The sequence below is a fragment of the Suricata suricatta genome, chromosome 4 (assembly GCF_006229205.1).
Source record: "Suricata suricatta isolate VVHF042 chromosome 4, meerkat_22Aug2017_6uvM2_HiC, whole genome shotgun sequence".
NCBI lineage: Eukaryota > Metazoa > Chordata > Mammalia > Carnivora > Herpestidae > Suricata > Suricata suricatta.
This window is the reverse complement of record NC_043703.1, coordinates 142,748,876-142,774,333: the sequence shown is the minus strand read 5'-3', so window position 1 is coordinate 142,774,333 and position 25,458 is coordinate 142,748,876. Positions and strand designations below refer to the sequence as shown.

The following is a 25,458-nucleotide window of genomic DNA, read 5'->3' as shown; positions in this document are numbered from 1 at the left end:
AGAGGGTTGGTGCCTTTCTTTAGGGCCAGTACCTTAATTATGATTCATTTAGGGTAAAATCCATAGTAAGTCCATAGTCTTCTGGGATCTCTTATTCCTTTTTTTTTTCTTTTTCTTTTTTGGTTTCATCTTTGAGAGAGAGACAGCGTGTGAGTGAGTAAGGGGCAGAGAGAGAGGGAGACACAGAATCTGAAACAGGCTCCAGGCTGTCAGCACAAAGCCTGATGCAGGGCTTGAACCCATGAACTGTGAGATTATGACCTGGGCTGACGTCGATGCTTAACCGACTGAGCCCTCCCAGGTGCCCCGGGTTCTCTCATTACCTTGGACAAATCTCCATTAACACATTGGTACTGTCTCTTACAAGTTCTGTCTCCTAGTCCTGAGGACCAGGGTTCTTCATTTTATGTTTGACCGCCCAGAGGACATATTTGGGCATATTTTGGGCACAGTAGATACTGACCAAATCTAGTGCAGTATTGTTGTTTTTTATGCTGTAACAGTGTTTTCCCCCTTTATATTGTGAAGCCACTTTCTTTCTCATGGTCTCATGTTCTTTTTCTTGCTTTGTTTATGTAACACGCAGTTTTTACCTTTTTTTCCACTTGCTTTCTAGCCTTCCATTTGGTCTTCTTTAAGGTGATTCATTTAAAAAGCACCCCCCTCTTCTTAGAAGATACGGGGCTCTCTCTAAATGAACTGCTGTCTCAATCCAGCTGTCTTCCTGTCATCTTCTGATTGTCTCATTCATCATCATCAAATACTATTAAGTGTCTTTTAGCACTTTGTGCTGTGCTAGGCATTCTATAAGCAAATAAAACAGACATGGTCCCTGATTTTGAGGAATTTCTAATTTAAACCAGCTTTGGAGCTCTTTAAAGACACTGATCTTCAAGAAGAAAGAAATTTGAACCAGGGCCTGCCTGAGGACAGTCTTAATAAAGTAGTGACCAATCACAGTTTCACTCCTCCCAGACTGTAGCCGGCTTCCCTCCCACCCCTTTCCATGAAGAAGAATGTGCCTCCTGTCTGAAAATCTTTGCACATGTTATTTCCTGTGCTTCTAGCCTGCTGCTATCACCTAGCTTTCACTTAGTTAATACCTTTTCTTCCATTAACATATAAATCAACCTATTTCTTTGCAGAAATTCTAAGAAAATTTCCCGACTAGATCCGGTCTCCTCTGCCTACCTCCCTGTTTTTTGTCTGAGTGGTCTTCATCATCACAGTATTTTCTTACTCTTAGGTCTCACCATTAGGTGCTTATTATTAATGAACTGATCGCTTTTAGAATTAAGTTCTTCTCAACTACCCCTCACCACCTAATTATCTGTCCTCTTCATCAATCAAGTCATAGTCTTTGCATTCAACGGCCTCTCACTGATTGCTGTAGTGTGTATGTCATGTAAAAACGATGCATGTGAATTGCAAGCTGGAATTGCAAATATTGTGAGAGTTGCAGAATTTCTTGATGGTGCCCAAGTGTCCTAGAGGAAGTGATTGACAGAAAGAAGGCTTTGCGGGTTAGGTCAGTAAACAGCTGAAAGAAAATGAGACTGTTAGGATTGGCTTTTTTAAAAATAATGATTTGAATATCAAAAAATACAGTCCTGTCAGGAAAGTTACCTTTAGGGTTGGGCTTGGGGTCAAATAGAAAGTAAGAGGCGTCGAATTGTATTTGGTCGTGCAGTTTTATCAGAAGATCACATACATACACAGACTGCATCAGCACTGGATTTTCAATTTAAAAATGTGATGTTTTTACAACTCTGAACATTTGTTAAATTTAATATGAAACAAATGTATTTTCATATTGTTTAGTTTCATCTTTGAAGATAAAGTGCCAGAGAAATAAAGTCAGGTCTCTATTTTAAGTGAATTCACTTTTAAGTTGACTTTTTCTTCATTAACAATCTTTAAACAACAAGGGGTCTTCTGTTTTATCACTGCCTGTATCCGATGCTAGCTTGAGGTTCATTTCTGACTTCTAATAGATGCTCAATGCGTGTTTGTTGAATGGTGAAGTAGGAAGTAACTGTTGGTGTGAAAACCTCCTTCGGGAGCCAGTCTGAAACCTGAAGACCTGCTCCTTCTTCCAATGAGGTTTGCGGTATGTGTTTTATTCACAGGGTCACAGACTCCATGGATACTCTTTCAGAAATTTCCTCACGTAAACAGAGTCATTCTTATCCTGGTGAGTTTACACGATTTTATGTTCCTACTAATTGTTCCTTCGGTTTTATTTATTGAAAATTTTTTATTGTGAAGCACTTGTGTATTCAAAAGGGCATATAAATGTATTTATACAGTTAATGTAATAATAAAGCAAACATCATTTACCCATCTGCTAGCCGGAGATGATCTGTCCTGGGGGAACCTCCAGTGTCCCCCAGTCTCCTCTGCCTCCCTTTGTCCTCAGGTTATGAGTCTTGAACTTTATGTTAATTATTCCCTTGATGTGTTTTATATCTTTATCACATATATGTGTTTGTATATGTACATATATATATAAAAATATATAGTGAGAGACATATAGAGATATATTAATGAATAATATATATTAGGAAATATATATGTATTTGTTGTCATTGGCTATTTTGTTAGTGTTCTGTTAAAATATATTATTTTTGCTATATTTGATGGATATTGGTATTGTATCTTTGTTTTTACTGTTACAAACTGGACTATTGTACACATTTTTGGAAGTTTCTCTAGGACTACTAGGCGTGGGCTATCCATGTCTTCAGCCTTCCAAGGCAGCGCCGGACTGTTGGCAATGCACGTGGTCATGAGCAGGGATGAGGGCGTCAGCTGCTCCTAACCTCCCAACACTCGTCCTTTGGGAATGATTTGATTCACAAATCTTCGCCTGTCTGATGGATTCACATTGTATCTCGTGGCTTTAACGTGCGTTTTTCCAGATTACAAATGAGGTCAAGCCTCATTGCTTTCATGTTTATGAGCCTGTTCCATTTCCTTCTTTATGATGTAACTGTTCAAGTCTGTTGCCCATTTTTCTTTTGGTTGGCTTCTCTTATTCATTTGTAGGTTTCTTTATATACCTTGGATATTAATATTTTGCTAGTTTTGTGTGTTGTGAACATCTTGCTTGCCTGTCCAGTGTCTTTTGGTAAACAGAAATACTTAAATTTTAAGTAGTCAAAATAGCAAGCCATTATGTTTTCCATGTTTTATCTTAAGAAATCTTTTCTTGAAATAGACCTAACACAGATATTTACCTACACTGCTTTCTAAAAGTGTATATTTTTGCTTTTTGTATTTGTCAATTCACCTCTAATTTTGTGTATGATAAGGATCTAATTTCAGTTTTTCCATAAGATAACCATCTGTGAAAGAGTGATTTGTGTAATACCAGTCCTTAAATATTTGTTGAGATTAATTTTATGGCTTAGTGGATTTTCACCCCTAATAGGTGTGTAGTGGTACCTCGTTTTGTTTCCATCTGAAATTCCCTGATGGTGTATGATGTATTTGTTTGCTAGCACTAGCATAACAAAGTGCTACAGACAGTGTGGCTTGAACAACAGAAATTTGTTTTCTCAGAATTCTGGAGGCAAAATCAAGGTGTTGCAGAGTTAGTTTCTTGTGGATGGTGGTTTTCCTCCCATGTCTTAACATAGTCTTTTCCTCTATATATGTCTGTGATCTTAATCTCTTTTTATAAGGACACCGGTCATGGATTAGGGCTGACCTATATGACTTGATTTTAACTTAATTGACACTTTAAAGGCCTGGTCTCCAACTACAGTCACAGTCTGAGGCTCTGGGGATTAGGGTTTCAACATATGAACACATGAATTGGGAGTGGGAGGGGCACAATTCAGCTGATGACATAGTTGGGGGTCTTTGCATATATTTGCCGTCTGTATATTTTCTTTGGCGAATTGTTCATTCTGGTCTTCTGCTCATTTTAAAAGTGTGTTCATTGTTTTCTTAGTGTTGAGTTTTAAGTGTTTTTTTTAAATATATATTTTGAATGCTAGACCTTTATCAGAATGTGTTTTACATATCTTTTCTCTAGTGTGTGGTTTGTCTTTTGAATGTTTTAACAGTCTATCCCAGAGCAGAAGTTTTTAGTTTTAGTGAAGTCCAAGTTACCTTTTTTTTTTTCCATGGATTATGCTTTTGGTGGTGTATCTGAAATGTCATTGTTAAACTCAAGGTCATCCTAATTTTCTCCTTTGTTATCTGTTTAGGAGTTTTATACTTTTGTGTCTCCCATGTAGATCTATGATCCAATGAGGTAGTTTTTGTGAAAAGTGTTAAGTCTGTCTGGAACCCTCCCTCCCTCCCTCCCTTCCTTTCTCCCTCCCTCCCTCCCTTCCTTTCTCCCTCCCTCCCTCTTCTTTCCATATCTTAGGACTGTTTGTTAAAAAGTCTATCCTTTCTCCATTGAATTGCATCTGCTCTTTTGTCAAAGATCAGTTAACTATTTGTGTGGGTCTGTTTCTGGGCACTCTGTTCTGTTCCACTGATCTATTATCTTTCCCTAATATCACATTGTCTTAATTAATGCAGCTTTATAGTAATTCCTCAAGTATAGTAGTGTCAGTCTTCATGATCTTCTTCCTCAATATTATGCCGTTATTCTGGGCCTTTGTCTCTCCATATATACTTTCCAATTAAGTTGATATCTACAAAATAATTTGTTGGGATTTTGATTGGGATTGCATTAATTGTATAGTTCAAATTGAGAAGAACTACCGTCTTAACAGTATTGAGTCTTCCTATCCATGAACGTTGAATCCATTTATTGAGATCTTATTTGATTTTTTTATTAGTGTTTTATAATTTTTCTCATATAGATTTTATAAGTGTTTTATTAGATTTATACCTATATATTTCATTTTTTTGGTGTTAATGTAAATGGTATTGCTTTTTAAAGAATTCTTCTTACCTTATATCAGCTTTCTTTTGGTCAGATATTACTTATATATCTTTTTCTATTAGTTGTCTTGTAACTTTTCTATATCCTATGTTTTTGGAATATTTTCTAAGTACAATATGGTTGGATTTCACTTGTTAAAAAATTTGGTTTGACAATGTTTTCCTTTTAACCTGAGCATTTCACCTAATTACATTTATTATAAGTTCTCATATATCTGGATTTATTTATGCTGTTTTCAGTTTTTATACTTGTTTTTCTTTCTTGGCTTTATTTTAGTCATGTTTCTACCTCCTCTGTTTTTTCATTCCATTCTCTACTTGAATGAAAGTTATACTCTCGGAACATACTTCTTAAAATTCCTATAGGTGCTTTGATGTATGTACTTAGCAAAGTCCAAAATTAATCACTATGTGCACTCTTTCCCAAAGATAGAAAATCCTTAGAAACTGAGTTATTCATCTACTTCATTTCCCCTACAAATTTTGCATTATTATAATCGTTTTTTAAAAGTTTATTACTTTGAAAAAGAGAGAGAGAGAGAGAGAGAGAGAGAGAGAGAGAGAGCGAGCAAATAGGGGAGTGACAGAGAGAGAAGGGAGAGGGAATCCCAAGCAGCCTCCATGCCCAGTGTAGAGCCCTATGTGGGGTTCAGTCTCAAAACTGTGAGATCATGGCTTGGGCCAAAATCAAGAGTCAGACATATCTGCTGAGCCACCCAGGGGCCCCTATTATAATAGTTTTTAAATATCATTAATAATCAACATTTATAACAATATTATATAATTTGTAATAACCAACATTTGCTCACATATGTGCCGGTGTCATTAATCTTCAGAACCTTAACTTGGGATATTCCACTCCTACCACATGTATATTTTTTGAAATTTCTTTTAGAAAGTGCCTCTCGGTTTTTGTCTTTTCTAATAATAGTTTTATTGGGTAAAACTAAAAATTGGTAAAAATTTGAGTTTGAGAGATGTTTTCTCTCTGCAAACTGACAACATAAATTTACTGTTTTCTATCTTCTGTCACTTTTTTGGGGAAGTCTGCGAGTCTGTTTAACCTATACTGTTGTAGGTAATTCGTCTTTCTTTTTGACTGCTGTTAAAGATCTTCTCTATTTCCTTTGTGTTGTACAATTTCACTATGATGTGTCTGGATGGAGATTTCTTTTTATCCGGTTTGCTCTCATGGGTCTTCCTGGATTTGGGAATTACTGTCTTTGATAATTCTGTAAAACTCTTGTCTGTATACTTAAAAAATGCCTCCTCCTTCTTCCTCTTTATTATCTCCTTTGAAAGCTCTGATGAGTCCTGTGGTAGACTTTCCAGTGCATCTTTCACGTTTTTCACATTTTGATCTCTCTGAACATCTAGACATCTTCAGTTCTATCTTCATGTTTCCTGATTCTCTCTTCAGCCATGTTTATTATGTTGTTTAATCCAGCCACAAAGTGTTTAGTTATAAAATGTTCATTTCTTGTTTCCTTTTCACAAGTCTGTTTTGTTGTCACTTATTTTCACTTGTTATTTCCTCTTATCTCTTTTAACATTTGAAATATTGTTATCTTTTCTGTTAAGTAGTTTCCTATCTGAAGTCTGTGTCTGATTCTGCCATCTGTTTCTATGAGTCTAACTTACCATACTTTCTTTACTTGTGAGTTTTGTAATTTATTCTTGTGAGATGCTTGTTTTACTCAGAATTTAATGTACGGGAATTCTTTGAGGCCTGGGTTGATGCCTCCAGAGAAGATAGTGTTTACTTCTGCCCCCTGGAGGCACTGACAACTGGGGACTACTTTAATTTACAGTCCTTGCAATTTTTCTTTTTATTATATAGATAAAATTTGGCTTATCGCAAATTTTGAAGGGAGAAAGTTTTGCTACCTTCTGAGCACTAAGGTTGACACAAGTTAACTTTGTTTTATCTTTGTCAGATGATATTTCATTTTGTTTCTCATTTAACTTTACCCTAAGGGTGAGCTGGTTGGCATCCATGTTATAACTAAGAGTCTTGCGTTAGAACCCCCATCTTCTTGGGCCCCAGGCTTTATGCCCTTTCCCATCTCTGCTGCGGCCAGGAGGCAGAAGGCAGAATCCTCTAGAATTTAGTGGCAATCCTGTGGCACAAGGTGATAGATGGCTTTGGTGCGTGGTTACTTCTCATGGTACCTCTGTTTGGTTGTTGGTCTCTTTGAAATTTGCCTTTGTATCAGCTCAGTAGTATTTTTTTTAAAAGTATAGTTGTTGGAAATTATATTCACTTCAACTGAGAGATTCATTCAGCACATCTGGTCTGCCATAACTTTCCAGAACTGGAAATCTTACTCTTTTTTAAAAACCTCTTTTTAAGAATGTAACTTTCATGAAATCTTTTTTTTTTTTTTAATAGTTCTGTCATTGGGGATGCCAAGAATCATAAATTCTGAAACTTACTGTTCAGCATTCTGTAAACGGAATATATTTAGTGATAGTGTTTTTAAACCATGTTATCCTTTTATATCATTTACCAAGATGATAATAGTTGAGAATAAAAAGATTCAGCTTTATCATTATGCAATTTTATTTGGTTTTTAAGAAATTTTATAGTAAAAACCTCCAAATGTAATGTCATGATCTTATTTATACAAATATGCATAGTTTGATGAGAAAGGTAAGATAAAAGTTCATCAAAAAATCTAAACCACTGTTATATTCTGTTATGTACTTACTTTCTTTGCTTTCTGTTTCCAAAGAAACATGAGGTAGACTAGAACGCCTATGGAAGAAATGGTAAAAGATAGCTTTTAATGAGGACTGCAAACGTGTGATTTATCTTTTCTCTTTGACCTTAACTTTGACATTTAGGTTTTAGGAGAAGTTTCAGTACGACTTCGGCTTCTTCCCAAAAAGAGATTAACAGAAGAAATGCTTTTGCCAAGTGAGTATTAAGAAGATTTAGAAAAACACTTTTCAAGATGAACATGACAGGATTCTGTGAAGAAAGAAAATAGATTTTGTATCTTTTACACTGCTCGGTAGAATTCTAGCACTTAGGAGAAAAGGTGTGATGCGTGTATTGAGAAAAGCGCCCCCACCTACCCTCCCAAGCTCGTTTAAAAATGTCAGCGGTGACGGAGAGTGGTGTGCTGAATTTATTTTCAGAGGGTTTAGTACCGTTAATAAGAGTGAGAGGAATTTACATTTTGTGTTACCGTTGAATAGGGTGGATTGATTTTAAACTGTTTACTTAATTAGTCAGAGATTTGATTTAGTATTTTCGGCAACACATGAAAGAAATGTCAGGTCTATCTACATAAGGCGATCTTCCTGCTATTTTGAAAAATACTCCTACTTCCTCTAGTAGGGTATGCTGCTCAAAATGCTTTTGTTGTGGTTGTTTCTTTTTGGAATCTGTTTTTCTTTTTCATTTATATTTATTTCCTTCAAACCCACTTTACTCCCCTGAGTATTTTTATGGCACTTTTGGAAATTTTTTTTAGTTTTAGAGAAATAGGAGCCTCTTCTAGATCAAATGGTTTAAGGAGTTTTTTGGGGTTTTTTTTTTTTTTTTCATTTTAAATTCTTCCAGTTAATCTAGTGGCGAGGGGGTAGGACGGGCTGGCTGAATAGGGAAGTGCACAGCCTTGCTTACAAGTGGTGCTCTAGAAGCCACTAGAAATGGAGCCCAGCCGTTGGAATGTGGCAGTCGGCTGAGCACCAGGCAGGTGGATTTTATAATAATCTGGGCGAAAAGTTACTGGGCGTGTCACAAGGATCTGAGACTTCACTTGTCAACCTTGATTGTCCCAAGACACTGCTAGGTATTGTTAAGCAGAAGTGGCCAGGGTTTCTCTTTCTACAAAACCTTAACCAACTTTCAGAATGTTGAAGTTGGTCGCCTCGCTTGAGTAGCTGAGAGAGTTGAGGGCCATGACTCTGTGCTCCAGTTTCTTGGAGACGTCCAAGGGTCCGCAGGCAGAGTGGAAGAAATGCCAGGAGGAGGCCGCCTGGATCTGCAGGCCTCGGGGGCGAGGGGGGGTCAGAGGCCGTGTGCGACGCTGCGGGGGGAGAGAGGGAAGGAGGGGAAGTCGGAGCCACGGGCTTGTGCAGCAGGTGTGGTTGTGCACCGGATAGTGTCTGACGTGAGGGGAGAAAGCCCATCCTTCTCTTTGTTTTCTAGAAAAATAAAAAGAAATGAAAATTTACGGATACTTGTACAGATTAAGACAGGTACTTGTTTAAAAAAAAAGAGAAGTACACTTTTAGTGAGGATATAAAATCAGTGTTTAAAATAATGTATTTTTGCTTATAGAGTACCGACTAAAGTATTTGGTGGTTGCTATTCTAAGCAACAGAAGAAAGACTTTGGGTGTTGACGGGTACTAGGAGCCCTGTCTCTGATCCTGGGAGGGGGGACATTAGGGTGACGGATGACCTTCTGTGGGCGCAGAGTTGGTTGGGTGTTGAGCGTTATTAGGCTGGAAGCATGATGTATTCTAAAGATGGTGGGTTGAAAAATGAGTTTATTGAGCTTGCCCACGCACTACCATTTTCTTATTTATTCATATGGAAATAAATGATACTTCAGAAGAAACCTGGAAAATGTAGAGATGATGAAAATTCCTGGGGAGGAAACTTGAAGGATTTGGGCAAAGGACATGCCTGCCGCACACGAGAGAGGAAGTAAGAAGAAGGGAACAGGATCTGTTTTTCTGCGTCGTTTATCGAGAGGACAGTGATGAATGCATGTCATTCAGGGGACAGAATGATGGGGGGGGAGGGAATTCTTCTGTCTTCAGAATTCTCTACCCCAAGAATGGGGGTAGAGGGAAAGGGGGCTTGGGATTTGAACTGGGCACCACAGCGACCTGGTAGTCACGACACGTCCGCCTGCATCTGTCTCCTGTCACTCGTCCCTGTCCCTGCCAGCTTCTTTCAGCTCGTCTCCATGTTATCACAGCCTGTCCCGTCTGTGGAGTCCAGCCGGTCAACACGGTTTAGGGGTCAGCTCAAATGTGAATGTCTTCAGGCAGAACTCCTGTAATCCAGTTTGGCTCATGTTCCTTTATCTCACATCACCCGTTTGCATTTTCTGCCCGCGCCTTGAAGCTCAATTCTCAAACCCAGAACGAAGCCCACATTCGCTGGCCCAGCGTGTAAAGTCCTGCCGGCAGGCACAGCTCCTGTCTGTTTCTCCTGACTTCACCCTCGTGGTGATTTCCTCAGAAGTAGGCTAACATGTCACTTCCTCACTGAGGTATCTTCCCTGGCCCGTAAGGGAGAACAGGTTGTCTTTTGTGCTCTTTCTGCACTGTACACAATCTTTATTGCAGTATTTGTAACATTTTCCTGATTATTATGCACAAATCCTAGAACCCAGCCCTGGGCCTGCCATTTCATACGTGGTCAATTAATGTTTTTGAGTGAGTAAACAGAGCCCTGAAATGTTCTGTGATTCCAAGTCTTTCTCTTCCCGGAGCTTCTAGAACTTCAACATAACGTGAATCAAATCATTCTTCTTAGAGTGTTAAGTCTTTACCCAAACCATGAATTTTTGGCTCAGATCTTGAATTCATGTATTACTTCTTTCTTTCAAAACCTTTTTGATTATGACAGTAGCTTGTACATTTGAAAAATTATAAAAAGCTAAGTGCAGATACAGATCATCTGGAATTTTATCACGTCGAGGAGATTATCCCTCCTATTTGGTATATACTTTCCCAATAAAGAATGTATTTGAGGGGCGCCTGGGTGGCTCAGTCGGTTAAGCCTCTGGCTTCGGCTCAGGTCAGATCTCACGTTCGTGGGTTCGAGCCCCGCATCAGGCTCTGTGCTGACAGCTAGCTCAGAGCCTGGAGCCTGCTTCCAGTTCTGTGTCTCCTTCTCTCTCTGCCCCTCCCCCTCTCCTGCTCTGTCTCTCTCAGTATCAAAAATAAATAAAACAAAAAAAAAATTAAAAAAAAAAAGAATGTATTTGAATTTTAAATAAAGTTGGACAAATCATACTCTACATACCCTTGGAGAGCTTTTTCCCCTAATAAATTCCCCATTCTTTAACAGATTTCCTTAGTATGGTTTTTGTAAGGTCTTAAAGACTGTATGGAAACAGATACGGAAATGTTTTTATGGCATAAAAATACATTCTAAAGAATCATAAGTTAGCTCATAGTAGATGCCACACTTTATATACATGTATCTGTCTCCGCCCCTTCCCACCTGTGTCTGTGTGCGTTCAAGTAAATATCCAGTTCTATTTTCTTCTAGTGCTTTTCTATTTTCTAATTCATGTATTTAGCTCTTTAGTTTATTTGGATTTTATTTTAACATCTAGTGAGTAGTAAGAATCATTTTCTTTGCTTCCTAGATGACTTAAAAATTTTGTTTAATGTTTTAAGAATTATATTCTTTTTCTCCTAAATGACTTAGCAATTTTTTTAATGTCATTATTTATTATTGAGAGAGCATTCACATGGGAAGGGGAGACACAGAATCCGAAGCAGGCTCCAGGCTCTGAGCTGTCAGCACGGAGCCCAGTGCAGAGCTCGAACTCACAAACCATGAGATCATGACCTGAGCCGAAGTCCTACGCTTAACTGACTGAGCCGCCGGGCGCCCCTCCCCTAGATGACTTTTAACAACACCCCTAGTTGAACGTTTACTCCTGTCCCACTGATGTGAAGTTTTCCTTTTTAATCACATAAGAAAAAAAATTATGTGTATTTTCTAAAGTTTCTTTTCTGTGTCCTATAAAAAGTACATTCCTGTGCCAGAGCCTCTTTACTTTAATTATTGTAACTTTAGAATTTAACATGACAGCACTGCAAATCTTTGCTGTGTTACTTTTTAACTTTGTCTTAATTACGAACGCCCGTTCGTGGTAGGAAGAGCCTGGCCTTGGTGCCTGGACCACCTTGCATGTGAGCCCCAATCTCTCCTCCTCCTCATCATTAATTAAGCAAATAGCTTAATTTTTTTTTTGAGCCTTTGATTTCCCTTCCATTCGAAGGGAGATAATCTGTAGGTCAGTGGTTTGGGTGAGGTGGGAGGGGGATCACGAATGGGAAGTGTCTGGCATGCCGTGGGTGCTCAGGAAGTGATCACGGCCTTTCTGTGTGAACTTTGGAGTGATTGTGTGCGGGTGCCGCCAGTGTCCCTCTGGGGAAGAATCTGGGGAGAACTGACGCCTACATGTTTCTCTCCAGGAACAAAGCTCTTTTGTTTGTCTTTTGTCTGTTCTTCAGCAAAGGCTTATGCTTTTGCTAACAGGTGCAAGGTATTCTTTGCTAACTTTATCATTGTTATTTGTGCAGTTGACATGATAAAGAATACTTTTTTCCCCATCATATTTTCTAACTGGAATTCTGTCATGTAGTGGCAAGTGTGGCTTGGGACAAGTCTTTGGACTTGAGTTTTCTTACCCATAAAATCTGAGCGCTCATCCTTTCTTACAGGTGGTTAATGGGAGGGAATGGGACGTCGTGTGTGATAGCAGATTAGAAACTGTAGACCATGAAATGTAGCAGAGAAAAGGTAGGACCCGGCCTCTGCTCACAATCCGGCCCTGTGCAGTTTTGGGAGCAGGTTCTGCGCGGTCTGTGCCGTGGGGGCGGGGAAGTGTTTGTTTTGAAGGAGACCTGGTCGTGGACGGGAGACTCCGCTGGTGCTGGTATTGGGAAAACTGTTTGGGTCACAGGGGACAAGACGTTGGTGGCATTTGCACTGAGTGAGTTTCAGGTCAGTTACTTCCCAGTGGCGGTGGAGGCAACTCTGGGGCAGTGCCGGCTGGAGGCCTGGCTGGGCTCCCGGTGTGGGTGTGGGTGCTCGGGGTTTTGTTGCCGGGCAGCTTGGGGGCGGCACTGCGAGGCAGCCCGTTATAAATGATGTTTTCTAGAGCGAAGGAGAGGAGTTGTCCTCCCGGAGGCTAAGACCCTCCTTGCTGTTATGGCAAGGAGGGTGGTAAAGCCTTCGGTGTGACTGGAGTTCATTCATAGAAGATACACATACATCTTATGAAGTTATAGAACAGCAGTTTTTAAACATTGTTTTCAGGTAAATAAATGTTTAAAAAGTGAATAAAAGGTCATTTTAATTTACTACAGTGCTAATGCTAGGTTCTTTTTAAAAAAAATTTTTTTGCTTTGATAATTGATAAGCAGTTAAATAGGTTATAAGTGTATTTTTTTCTAGTTGCTATTACAGAAAGTGTATGTGTGTGTGTATTTTTAGAAATTGCTAGTGAAATCTTTTTTTATTAAAATTTTTTTAATATTTATTTTTGAGAGAGAGAGAGAGAGAGGAGAGTGGGAGAGAGAGAGAGAGAGAGAGAGAGAGAGAGAGAGAGAGAGGTGAGTGGGAGAGGGGCAGAGAGAGAAGGAGACAGAATTGGAAGCAGGCTCCAGGCTCTGAGCCATCAGCGTAGAGCCCCACGACGGGCTTGAACCCACGAACCCAGAGATCATGACCCCAGCCAAAGTCGGATGCTTAACCAACAGAGCCCTCCAGGGGCCTCGTCTAGTGAAATCGGAAATATACTTTAGGGTAGTATTAAAATAGCCAAGAGAGAAAAACATTTTGACTATTGAACAAAAAGCACATCCTAATATTGCCACTTAGAATAAAGGCAGCCGGTGAATGGACAGGGACCCCGGCGGGTGGGGGGGGGGGCGCGGAGATGACAGCGTGTGACAGAGGGCGCGCCGCCTTCGGACTGACCTCTCCCCTGCTCTCCCCTCCCCCTCCCGCAGGTGGAAGCCGGCGCTGCGCCGCAGCTGGAGCGGGGCCCCCACGGCCGGCGGCGTGGAAGGGAGCGTGAAGCTGCACGAGGGCTCCCAGGTCCTCCTCACGAGCTCCAACGAGATGGGGACCGTTAGGTACGTGGGCCCCACGGACTTTGCTTCCGGGATCTGGCTGGGACTGGAGCTTCGAAGCGCCAAGGGCAAGAACGACGGAGCGGTGGGAGACACCCGTTACTTCACCTGTAAGCCAAACCATGGAGTGCTAGTCAGGCCGAGCAGAGTAACCTACCGGGGAATAAACGGGTCAAAGCTTGTGGATGAGAGCTGTTGAGTTAACTTCTGCCAAAGTATTAAGTGAGCGCACGTCGTACATAGGAGAAACAGTCCACAGCAAATGGTTCGTTTATCCAGCCATTGTTCTAGATTTGAAAAGAGCTACCTTCCTAGAAACCATTCTAAGGATCCAGAGAGACCCCTTTAGAAAGCAGTCTGAACTGTAGGCATCACGGTTCTCTTAAAACAAGTTCAACACAAGCATTTTAAAAAGCTTTTGAAACGAGGCCTAAGAACATTCTGAGACTTAGGGGAAAAAAGGATGCCATTAGGCAACCAAGCAACGTTGTTGACTCCATTTCATTTTTGCACACAATGCTGGATTTTCCATATGCCATAGTGGTGAGGGTTTTCACAGGCTTTGGTTAACATTTGACATTCGCATGGCCTTTCTCTGTCAAGCGTTTTTGGGCTTATCCTTCCCGTACCAAGAAAGGCAAGGAGAGGAGAGCAGCTCTGTGATTAGTGTAGTTTTCATCCGTTTGGGTGAGAGCCCTTCCGGTAAGGCCGCATCCACAGATCGGCCGCAGCCCCGGAGGCGTGGGCCTTGGAGGCTCCTGAGCTGAGCCTCCCACCCGTTGCCAGGTGAAGAGATGGGAGTTTTGGAGCAGTTCTTCCCTCCCCCGGGTCTCGAACCAGCTGACGAACTGGGGGCCCCTTTCTGACCTTGCCTCTATGCAAAGTGTGTAATCACAGGTGTTTCTTCTGTGCTGGCGACTGCCTCTCCAGCTGAACTCCAGAATCCCATCATTAGGTTTATGACTTCAAGTCGGAATTGGATTTCTTTGCACATGCTTGTCTGATTCCTTTCTGGACATGTCTCTAAAACACACACACGAAGCACTTTTAAAACATAACGCACTTTCATCAATGTGGAGGATTTGCCATTATTCCTCCCTGGGATATGAAAAACATTTAGAAAATACTATATTTAAGAGAAGAGAGTAAATTAAGATGTGCTAGGAAGCATATAATAGTTATTCATTTAAACGGTTATAGTTTCTCGATGTTTTTTGGTTCTGTTCATAAAACTGACGTTGTGTTTGCTATCACTGCCATGTTTATATTTTCAGTCATTGCAGAATTCAGCCTGTTACAAAACTCCATCACGGTATCAGGTTTTTAGATTTCTTTTTGAGCACATGTTAACAAACTAGCCTTCAAAATAGAGTGATATAATGCAAAACATTTGTGTGGTGGATATGTATTGACATTTATGTCCTTTGTGTGTAAAGATTTATCTTTTATTGTAGATATTTAGACTTTAAGCTACACAGGAATACTGGAACAGTTTACAAGATTAAAGTATCCTTTAGAACGGAGCTCGCTTTGTGTTTAGAAATAATAATACGTTGAAGTATTTTGCAATATACTATTTAAAATCTAAATTCTGTTGCTTTGCTGCCTTTAAAAAATGTGTGGTATTTCAAATATTGCCAAAGCTATTTTCCTGATATACATTTGCAAAGTATGGCTGCTTTATAATCAAGGAATATTTTTATTGATTAAAGAAAATGCGTGTATTGCAATTCAAAAGTAAACTTATTTTATTATACAGTTTATTTCTTTAAAACTCTTTATACCTTCATATGACATTCATGACTGCTCTGAACGTGGGTGTCTGTAATTCTTCCTGTTAAACATGAAACACTCTAAGTTAGAAACAGTAATGCCAACACTAAGGTCAGAGAAACCGTTGTTCTCATAGATTAGGATTATTAAATCCTCACAATGTGTATGGTTACATATACGTACAGGTTAGTTGTTTTCATTTGTGTTTTGCTTATTAAATGTCATTCACAGTTCAATTCTTGAGCATTAATAAAAAGGGAAGCTGTTTTGGTTTTGGAATGTTATCTTGTCATTTACCCGTCGCGCACGGCCCCTTCTCTTGGTGACTCAGAGCACACGGGTGTCATCCTCCACAGTGACTTGGGTTTGTCCCATCCCTCTAGTGTCTTAAAAAGTATCATGCTTTTGGGACACCTGGGTGGCTTAGTCAGTTAAGCTTCCGATTTCAGCTCAGGTCATGAACTCAGGGCTTGTGGGTTCAAGCCCTGCATTGGGTCCGTGCTGACAGCTCAGAGCCTGGAACCTGCTTCGGATTCTGTGTCTCCTCCTCTCTCTGCTCTTGCCCCACTCATGCTCTGACTCTGTCTCTCTCAAAATAAACACAATAAAAAAATTAAAAAAAAAAGTATGCTTTCTACTCAATAAGTAAAGTTATATTTTTAGCCACCTTCCTACTGTATTATTTTGAAGGACAGAGGCCATTTAAGAGAAGAAAGAGGTTTCTACAGCTTTCTAAAATTGTTTAACTTTCTTTTATACCAGTGGGATTTCATTTTTTTTTAGGGTAGAATCGAATATTTTGAATTTGGATTTTAAAAACATACAAATAATTACTTACATTCTACTAAAAACCTTTATTTTTTATTTTAGGGTAACTTGGTGGGAATATTTTTAAGTGCTAAGTGTTCTGATGCAGACGTTTGCTGACTCAGTATTTGGAGACATCGCAGTCTTGTTCTGAGTGCCTTGCGCCCTCCTCTCCGGAACTACATATGCCCCTCCCGTGTTTCATTTTTCTCCTTAGCATTTGCCGTCCTTGGGCATGCTAAACTTTTTGCTGAGCATTATTTCTCTCTTCCCTGGCTAGATGGAGGGGTGGATTTTGACCAGTTCATTGCTTTATCCCTGACACCTGGAGTAATGCTTGGCGCCTAGCGGGTGTTCAGCGAATCCTTGTTGGATGCACAGAGGCAATGAAGGCCGTCGATGGTTCAAAGCAGAGATATTATCTAGCTGGCTTCAGACCGGTGGCCTTGAGAGACCAGGCCACGGAACAGGTAACTGTGCTGGGGAAGGAAGGAAAGAGGACAAGAAAGGCTAGCTTCATGGTAGTCCAGCTTTCCCCCCAAACAGTGACCTGCAGGAGATAGACAGATGCCAGGTGCTGGGTAGAGAAGGGGAGAAACAACACAGGGTCTCCGAGGCACCTGCAGGTGTGTTTTCTCTGCGGCTAACTTTGAATGTCAAGTTTGAGAGGATGGCAATTCAGAGGATGTAGTAATATATGTGGTCTGGTACTGAGTTGGTCTCTGCTGCCAGATGTTTTTATTTCAGACTTTCCTTTCAGACCTATCCATTTAGAGTATGTGATAATATTGTTTAAGCCACACTGACTTACGGCTAGAGACCCAATATGTTAAGCATCATTCTTAATTAAGGACTAGATCTAATAATTGTAACTACTCACTGGACAGTCGTTATCTACATGACTGACTCAGAGACATAACACGTATCACCACATTACAAGCCAGGAGGAGAATTTTTTATTTTTCCTCATGCCCTTTTTTTCACTATGCTTTAGTACAAATACAGTAGTTAATAGGAAACTCACGTCATCACATATATTTTTTAGCAATTATATAAGAATACTCCTTGACACATAAGCCCTTATTTACAAACAATGTCACACATTAAGCTGCTTGAATAGATGATGGACATTCCTAGTGATGCTTGTTTGGAGGCTGAAAGTTAAACAGGACATGTTAGGATTTTATTATAAGCAGAAGATGATGCTTTTGCATAGGCAAAAAGAATTTCCTCTCCCCAAATTTTTGCTAATGCTCCTTTTTTCAGGAGGGAAAAGAATTAGGGTTGATGGGCACATGTTACTCACGTGACTATTTTCATTATGCTCAGTAGAAATGAAGCTGATTTTCTGCTTATGGCCTCTCCCTTGGAGGAGAAGGAACCAAGAGGTGTGGAAACCTTTTCTCCTCTTCTTCCTTTAGACTGTCTTACAGTGAGTGGAATCTTCATGCTGAAGCAGCGGCAGGCCTCAACATTTTCACCATGTACCGTGCAGACAGGGCAGTGGGGTGTTCGTGGGGATGTGAGGGGGGCAAGGAGTTCTGAATTAGGTTAGTAAAAAATGAGGTGTTAGCTTACAATGGAATCTGTTCCTAAAGATCACTAGTGTCATTTAAGAAAATGCTTGCAAATCTGGCTTAAATTCGGCTCTAAAATCCTGAATGAACAGACAGGTGTGCGGCTTCGGTAGATACCGTGGTATTTGCCCACATGCACGATCTTGGGATTGGGTGTTTTGTCAGTTGTTTGAATTGGATAGATGAAATTAAATAGTCTCAGAAATCTACTTGGACTGCACTGAATTTGAATTTTCTGCCTTTCTAGAGCGTAGGAAGTGTACATATTCAGGTGCTATGTCTTCGTTGACCCGAACCAATCTCCTAGAGCTTAAGTTCTTTCAGCTCCAGCCCAATAGTCCAGGCTGGCTTTCCTCGGACTAGACTTACCTTCTTGAGGTCTGAACGAATTATTCTTCACCTAACAAATCAGAAAATCAGATCGACTGACAAAGAAACAAATCATGTTAAAATGACACACAGAGCTTCAAGCATTCTGTTTATTCTTTTTCTAAATATGACTTCTGAGATTCAGCTTAAATCTCGGTCCACAGGATGACTGGTATCGGCAGCCCCTGACAGTTCTCGTGATGAAGGAGAAGTGTTACTCTCCAGTATCTTTGGAAAAAAACATCCTAAGATGGATTTTAAAATGAATTTTCATAGCTACAACGTCCCATACTGATGGCAGGGAAAGTGGATTTTGCGATATAGACAATAAAGAAGGGGAGTAAAGTGAAGAACTCTCGTCTCCTTTATTGAGCCTGCCAATGAAAGCAAGTTTCTAATAAGAATTCCAAAAGGTTATACGTATCAGTTAAAAAGATTGCGATTTTCTTAAATGTTCCTGCCCCTTTCTTGAAGGGAATAGAGTTTAGGGAATAGAGAAATCACAAGCAGTTTCAGGAGGCCTCACTGCACACTGCCTGGTGTGTGACCAAGGAGAGCCCAGTGTGATACTGGGCACCAGGTTCCTCTCTTGTATGAAACTTCACCAGCTGCTCCCGATACCTATGTGTGCAAAAAGAATCTGCCTTTAATAATATTCTGTTTCTTCTGAGAACTATGAAATACTATATAAATATTATTTGAAATAATGCAAAAGGGTTTACATTTTTTTCTCTCAAGGATTAGAGGCACTAAAAATGTAGAAAAACTTGCCTGCGGAGTTCACAATATCCTTTTTTGGTAGAACATTTGAACTGGCTCTCTGGAGAGTCCCTACTTCTGGATGCACCATGAAGCTGGACTATTTACAACCGGTTTCAAACACCTGCTGCCTAGTCACAGTAGGTGTGTCTATGAACCTGAAAAGGGGGATTCTGTCCCACCCTCTGTAGTGGGGAGAGGAACTCCTGTTATCAGTAAATTCCATGTCATACTTGTTTGGGCCTGCCTGACTCACAGACACCTCCTGGTCCCAAACTTGTGGCTTATTCTGGGCTTCATTCTGTGGCTCTGGGAGTGGAGGGTGGCAGGTGCAAATTGACGGTGGACAGGAAGTGCAGCAGACCTATCATGAAATATCAGGTGTGGCAGCAGAGAACCTTTCAAAGATAAGTTTTATGATTTTACTTTGTCTGTAAGTCTGCAATTGTAGCAGACATAAGAGAAACGAGAGGTGCGGCCCCTAAGGCATGACAGTCATACAAAGAACACGGTTCTCGTAGTCCTGCAGCTTTGTTTCTTTTGAGAAACTGGTTAACTTTCTTTGCAAATTTTCTGATTTGCTAAAGAGATCTTTGAATGGAAAGAATAAACAGAGCTGAGACTAAACTTCTTTCCGGTCTATTTCTGTATAAAGACTAAACATAATTTGGATCGCTGATATGGCATACTGAATTAATTGGCTTTGGCTCTCAACGCATGAAGAGTCAAGGTGTCAAAGTTAAGGAAAAGCACACACATGCGCCCACACACCAGTCCTGTCCTACAGATTTTGGGCCGGGTGTTTGCATTTGCCTTACGCAGAGCTGAAGTCTCATACTGTGCAATGAACAAGTGAGGGTTCACGTCACTTGAGTCACAGGGGTGGGTGAATGCACCTTGGGCTCTTAGCTGCTGCCCCGTCTGCCTGCTGTCTCTCAGGGAGGCGCCGCGAGCTAAACCAGCCAAAATATTATCATCATCTGATATTCATCTTTGTTGGCAAATATTAAAATGTAATTATTCTAGTATCTAGCAACATACACTAGTTGCTGAGGCTTAGGGGGAGTTCGTTTAATACGACTGCCCTTCAACTAATACCAGTGGACATGTGCCTCTGAGCGAGCGTTGGAGTGATGACAGGATTAATAATTGTAATTGCTTTCAAGGAGGCGGTAGCCTTGGTAGATAGATGGAGTAAGGGGGATAGTGCAAGAGAGGCAGCTGAGAAGCGGACATTGGACCAGCACGACATACAGACTTTGGTGCTTGCGGCCTGAGGTTAGTCCGGTAGTGCACCATCACATGAAAGAGTAACACTTGTTTCACGTTTACCGAATACTGAAGAGCAGGGAAGTCATTGCTTTCATTTTGTGGTTATAGTTCCTGTGCCTTCTTGGCCCTGCCCGCCCCCCATTGTAGGTACTAATCTGTTCTTATACTGAACTTTTCCAACTGTTTCAAAGTTAGAGCTAAAAATAGCTTTGTGCTTGGGTAGAGCATTTAAAGTTCAATACACCTACTCAGGATACCAAAGGAAAACAGAATCTTAATAGAAGCGTTACTGTTTGTTCTCAATAATTCTCTTTTATTTTAGGGCATCCTGTGGAGGATGACGGGAACGCTGGGTTTTGTTTCACATGTTCGCACAACATAGGCAACCATCTGCTGCAGTGAACTTAGCAAAGTCAAATTGTATGTTCTTCGGGGACCCATTTAAAGAGTCATTAGCTAAAGACAGATTGACAACGCACTTCATACAGTTTTATGAATCTTGTCATGGGGAGTCTGTTATCAAGGGGAGTCTGAACAAAGCTCATGTGAATGTTAATCCTGCTCTTACTGGAGAGAATCTATTAAAGTAGCCGTATCACTTAGAATTTCTTAGTAAAGTTCATCTGCAGCTCTGTCATCTTTTATGGCCATAGAACTTGCCAAGTATTATATGAAGAAGCTAGAAAGTTTTTTTAAAAAATTACTCAAACTGTTGAAATGTCTATCTTTCTGCGGTGTTTATTTTTAACATTTAGACCGAGTTCTAAGTGTGGTAGAGTCTTCATACTCTTTTGAGTTGGAAAGGACTAAGCTCTAGTAGGTTCTTGCTACTGTTCCTGAACAAGCCACAGATGAAACCAAACGTGGCACAAACAGGAGAACCAGGAGGCCCAGAGGGCTGGGTACAAGGGCAGGGACCCAGAGGCACATTCCGACTTTGGAGATTCTCCCCACACCCCGCCCAAATCACTTGGGACATGAGGAGGCATGGGAGGACATGCCCGTGCTCATATACGCTCGGTAATCTCCCCAAGGGGCAACGAGGAAGGGAAGCCATTCTCCCCATTGCACATGGAGGCTCTGAGGTCCAGGCAGATCCGATGCCCCACGGAGAGCTGGGACTCACACCCTCACCAGCGGGAGAGAATCCAGTCTTCTGACTACTAAGTAGATCATACTCTTTAAGAAAAATTTATCCCCGCTCTTTTGATTTGCTACAGTTTTGAGGTGCCACATATTAAACTGGTCATCCCCTCACAGATTGCCAATTTCCCAATAGTACTGTCATGAACTTTTGGTGCGCTTCCTTATAGATATGGAGTATAAGTAAGTTCTTCTACCTAATGGCTTAATTAGCATGGCTTCTCTAAACTCTAATTGTGCCTGTTCATGCTCTAGGTAGGATTCTTCCATCATAGTCAGTAGATAGAGCATCCATAGCATCAGTATGAATTGCCATAGCCGTGTGGCTGGGGCAGTACTGAGTGGACGATAGTTCAGATTAATTTCGTGGTGATATCTGGGGCTTACAGTGAGTTAAATGAAACATCTTGAGGTCAACGTATCTCAGTGTGGAGGTGTTTATTTATTTATCCATGTATACAGGCTTTTAAGACTTGACTATCATTTACATGAAAATTGATACCAATGAAGACAATTAGCATCAGCAAATCAAACTCAGTGGTAGTAAGGCACGACCTGAAAATGTAATGGATTTATAGTTTTTAAGAAGAGACAGGGATACAGTTTCCGCCCCCTCCCCCCGCCCCCACCCATTAATGACAATAAATTGTTGGCTGTTTAGCCGTGTAGCATGCTCCCTGTTTAACTGGTTATTGGTGTTACAGATCTAAAATGAAGTAGTTCTTCTCCGTTTTTGTCAGCTCCCCTGTCATTATCCTTTAGAAGAGTGCTTCTCAAAGTATCCGTCTGGGGCTCCTTCAGGTGGTTTGTGCGTTCATGTTTATGTAACTGGACTGTTTAATTCTGTACCTGGCCTGAGCCAGAACTGTACCGGCATTTTTGGCAGTTAAGGTAAAGGAAAAATGGCGTTCAGGGTATCAGATGTGCAGAACCACTGACTAGGGAAGGCGTCTGCCGTAGAAAGAATGGACACCAGTCCAGTATTGGCCTAGAGCAGAATGGCTTTCCCACATCCAAAGTGATACTTGTGATGTAGGCGAAAGCAGGCAGGTGGGGGGACAGGTGGCTGTACACATACAGTCCTTTTGTGCTCCGGAATGCTCAGAGCCTAGCAAGTAATAGAGAATGCTCTCCTCCCAAAGCAACGTTTCGGTGCCGCTACCACCAGGAAGGAAGCAGGGTGTGAAAATGCATTGAGAAAGCATTGTTGTGTATGTGTCAAATTCAACAGGTCCCCAATTCGTTTTCGTGGAAATAAATGTCATGTGTGAAAACCCAGTTCAGAGCCCCCACGATACCATGCCAGTGTCAGTCTCTGCACGCCACTGCCCTGCAGCCCCTCTCCTCTCTGCCCGCCGGAAGAAGAATTCTGTGTTTCGGTCTGCGTGTCGATAGCTATACAAATGATGCTATGTAAGTGTGAGCAAGTCTGTGTCCCCTGGTCCCCCGGGATCACACGATGTGGGGGACTAACAAGGTGAACCCTGGAAGGGGGGACAGTGCACTTCTCAGGACCACCTGTTATTCCAGTGGCCCGCTTGTCACCTGCAGGCGGACATGTCAGTGTGGTAACCTTCTTAATGGAAACTGTTGGAAGGTTTTGGCCGGGGGTGTATTGATAGTTAGGCCCATGAAGGGAACGGTTTCTATGTTTCAATCTATCACTGCTGCTTAAGATTTTTGCTTTTAAATGATCAGAGTTTATTTTAGTTAGTGGAAAGTTTTAAATTAAGTAAGTAAGTAAGTAAGTAATAATTCAAATCTCAAGTTTTCAATCCAGTAGGAATCTTCACACTCAGTCATTCCCTTTTTAGTAGGAGGGTTTTCTTAAGGCATGAGGTATATTAGCAGGATGTTTGACTCTCTGCATCTGGACATATAGTGTTTTGTGTCATACTTAAGGTGCGCTGAATACCTGCTTTTCATTCACATGAGTATATTCACATTTCTTTTATGGTACCGTGACTATTTACGTTTTGACAATCGTTGAATCCGCGCAACCGGAAGCATCCGGACATCATCTAAAGGGACATTTCAGTTAGTTGTGTCCGATTTGTCCTTGCCCGGTAAAGAATGAATCCCTTTCCCCATGCCAGCTCATTACAAGTAACTCCTTTATTTCTGTTCCCTCCCCCACTTCAAGTGGTCCCAGTCCACATCAACAAGGTAAGGAGACACCCACGACTCCCACTATGAGACACAGAAGCAGCGAATGCTGACTGCACTGAGGCAGAGCACACACAGTTTGAGAGAAGCAGGAGGAAGTATACATCAAATGCCACCAAATCGGGGCCTTGTGTTTATCACTCATCTTTACGAGATTTTCTTCCTTTGAAAGAATGAGATGAACTCATGCTCGAAACGTTTTCCTAAAGCATTTTGAAAATATAGCTGTTTCTGTGGCACTTCGAAACAAGTTGGCACAAAATGAAAAGTAACATTTGGTCTCTGGTTGTAGGGGAGCCATTACCTGTCCCTCCTCCACGGGCTCAGGGTTCCCAAGGAAGGTAAATGAGTGGTTGCAGGGCTCAGGGCCCAGGCTGGTTTTTCAGAATGGTGTCCTCATAATGACCGGTTCCAGGGGCAGGGGTGGCCTCTAAAGGTAAGCCCTGTTGCTGGTAGCCATAGTTGACATTTCCACACGGGAAGTGACGTAGCCTGAAGAGAGGCACTTCCTTCATGTTGGCAGTCAGCGAGGATGGTTCTAGGAGCAGAGAGGCGCCTGGAAGTCTGGCAGGTGCAGCGTTCGGTGGGGCGGCACAGCCTCCCTCATGCCCCACGTTTCCCCTCTCGTGGTGCTCCTTCTTTGCTGGGGGATTGTTCTTTTTGGTGGGTTTCTCTGTAAACCAGGAGCCATAAGTTGGATTCCATAGGCTGGTGGGTTTGTTTCTGGATCCCTGGACTTTGTGCAGCTCGGACGGTGGGTTGGACTGAGAGAATGCCATATTAACATGTCCCCCTTCCACGGCGGGCCCTCTGGTCATGCGAACAGAGAGCTCTGCAGCCGTGGGTTTCTTGGAGGCTTTGCCAGAGGAAGTGGAAGGCAGGGGGGGCGGGGCAGCTGGATCCTGCGCTTCCTCCCGTTTACCTTGTGGAGGAGAGACTAGGAGAGGGGGAATCCCTTCCGGGTCTTGGGGCCTCATGGGCACCTTCTCCTCCTCTTCCACGAGTGGGCCGTACTCTATGGGCAAAGCAGTGTTGATCACATCTGGGTCCTACAGGTGAGAGAAACAAACCGATTAAGATGCTGAATCACAGACCAGAATTGTTGGATCTGGAAGGTCCCTTAGTGGTGGTCTCGTCCAGACTAATTTGATAGACGAGGAAACTATTCGTGTTTATTGGGGATCTATTAGCTCCTAGGCAGCGGGGAATAGGAGGTGAACGGGAAATCATCCTCATCCTGGAAGAACTCACAGGGGACACCCTAGTTTAGAAGTGTCACAGGGGGAGGGGATTGGGACAGGCCATGCAGAGAGCACCTTTGGGCACATCTTACAGATTCATGGATTTAAAAAAATACATAAATCAATTTAAAAAATGATTCTATTCCCAATAAAATCCTTCAACTAAAAAGGTCTGTGTGTTTGACTTTAAGTGTGCGTGTGTGTGAGTGCAAGACAAGGGGGAGAGGAGACACACGCTGTGTTCACTTACAAGATTTACCTCCTCTCTTCCTAGCTACCTTCCATTTTCATCACATCTGACTGGGCTACACTTGATTATAACTTTTTACTGCTCCATCTTCATATGTGCAGATAACACAGTGGTTCTTTTCCTGGCCTGGATGCTCAGGCCTTTGGAGAAAGCCACAAAATGCGGCAGTGCTGTGAGGAAAACCACTTACGCAGCCGACTTTGTGCTAGATCATTTTTACAGCAATGGACTATAATATAGAAAGGCAGAAACAGTTGCCAGAGATTTGAAGAAAATTTGTGGAAGGAAGCCTAAACTTGGGGGAATTTAATTCTTTAATATTTTATGCAAATTGGGAAAGCCCT

At 41.5% G+C, this 25,458-nt stretch overlaps 2 protein-coding genes across 5 annotated transcripts in view; one reads left to right on the top strand and one right to left on the bottom strand.

Annotated features, from left to right (window-relative positions):
* The window catches only part of CLIP4 (CAP-Gly domain containing linker protein family member 4), a 77,886-nt gene extending 62,077 nt beyond the window's left edge, over positions 1–15,809 (top strand). For all 4 annotated transcript variants that reach the window (XM_029938021.1, XM_029938020.1, XM_029938018.1 and 1 more), the window contains exons 14-16: positions 2,130–2,194; positions 7,756–7,828; positions 13,635–15,809. In XM_029938021.1, the coding sequence (XP_029793881.1) occupies positions 2,130–2,194; positions 7,756–7,828; positions 13,635–13,956 (460 nt within the window). In that variant the 3' untranslated portion in view covers positions 13,957–15,809. The remainder of the gene's footprint in view (positions 1–2,129; positions 2,195–7,755; positions 7,829–13,634) is intronic.
* Positions 15,810–22,100: 6,291 nt separating this feature from the next.
* ALK (ALK receptor tyrosine kinase) overlaps positions 22,101–25,458 on the bottom strand; it is a 662,031-nt gene continuing 658,673 nt past the window's right edge. The window contains exon 29 of the mRNA XM_029938017.1: positions 22,101–24,672. Coding sequence (XP_029793877.1) covers positions 23,986–24,672 — 687 coding nt within the window. The 3' untranslated portion in view covers positions 22,101–23,985. The remainder of the gene's footprint in view (positions 24,673–25,458) is intronic.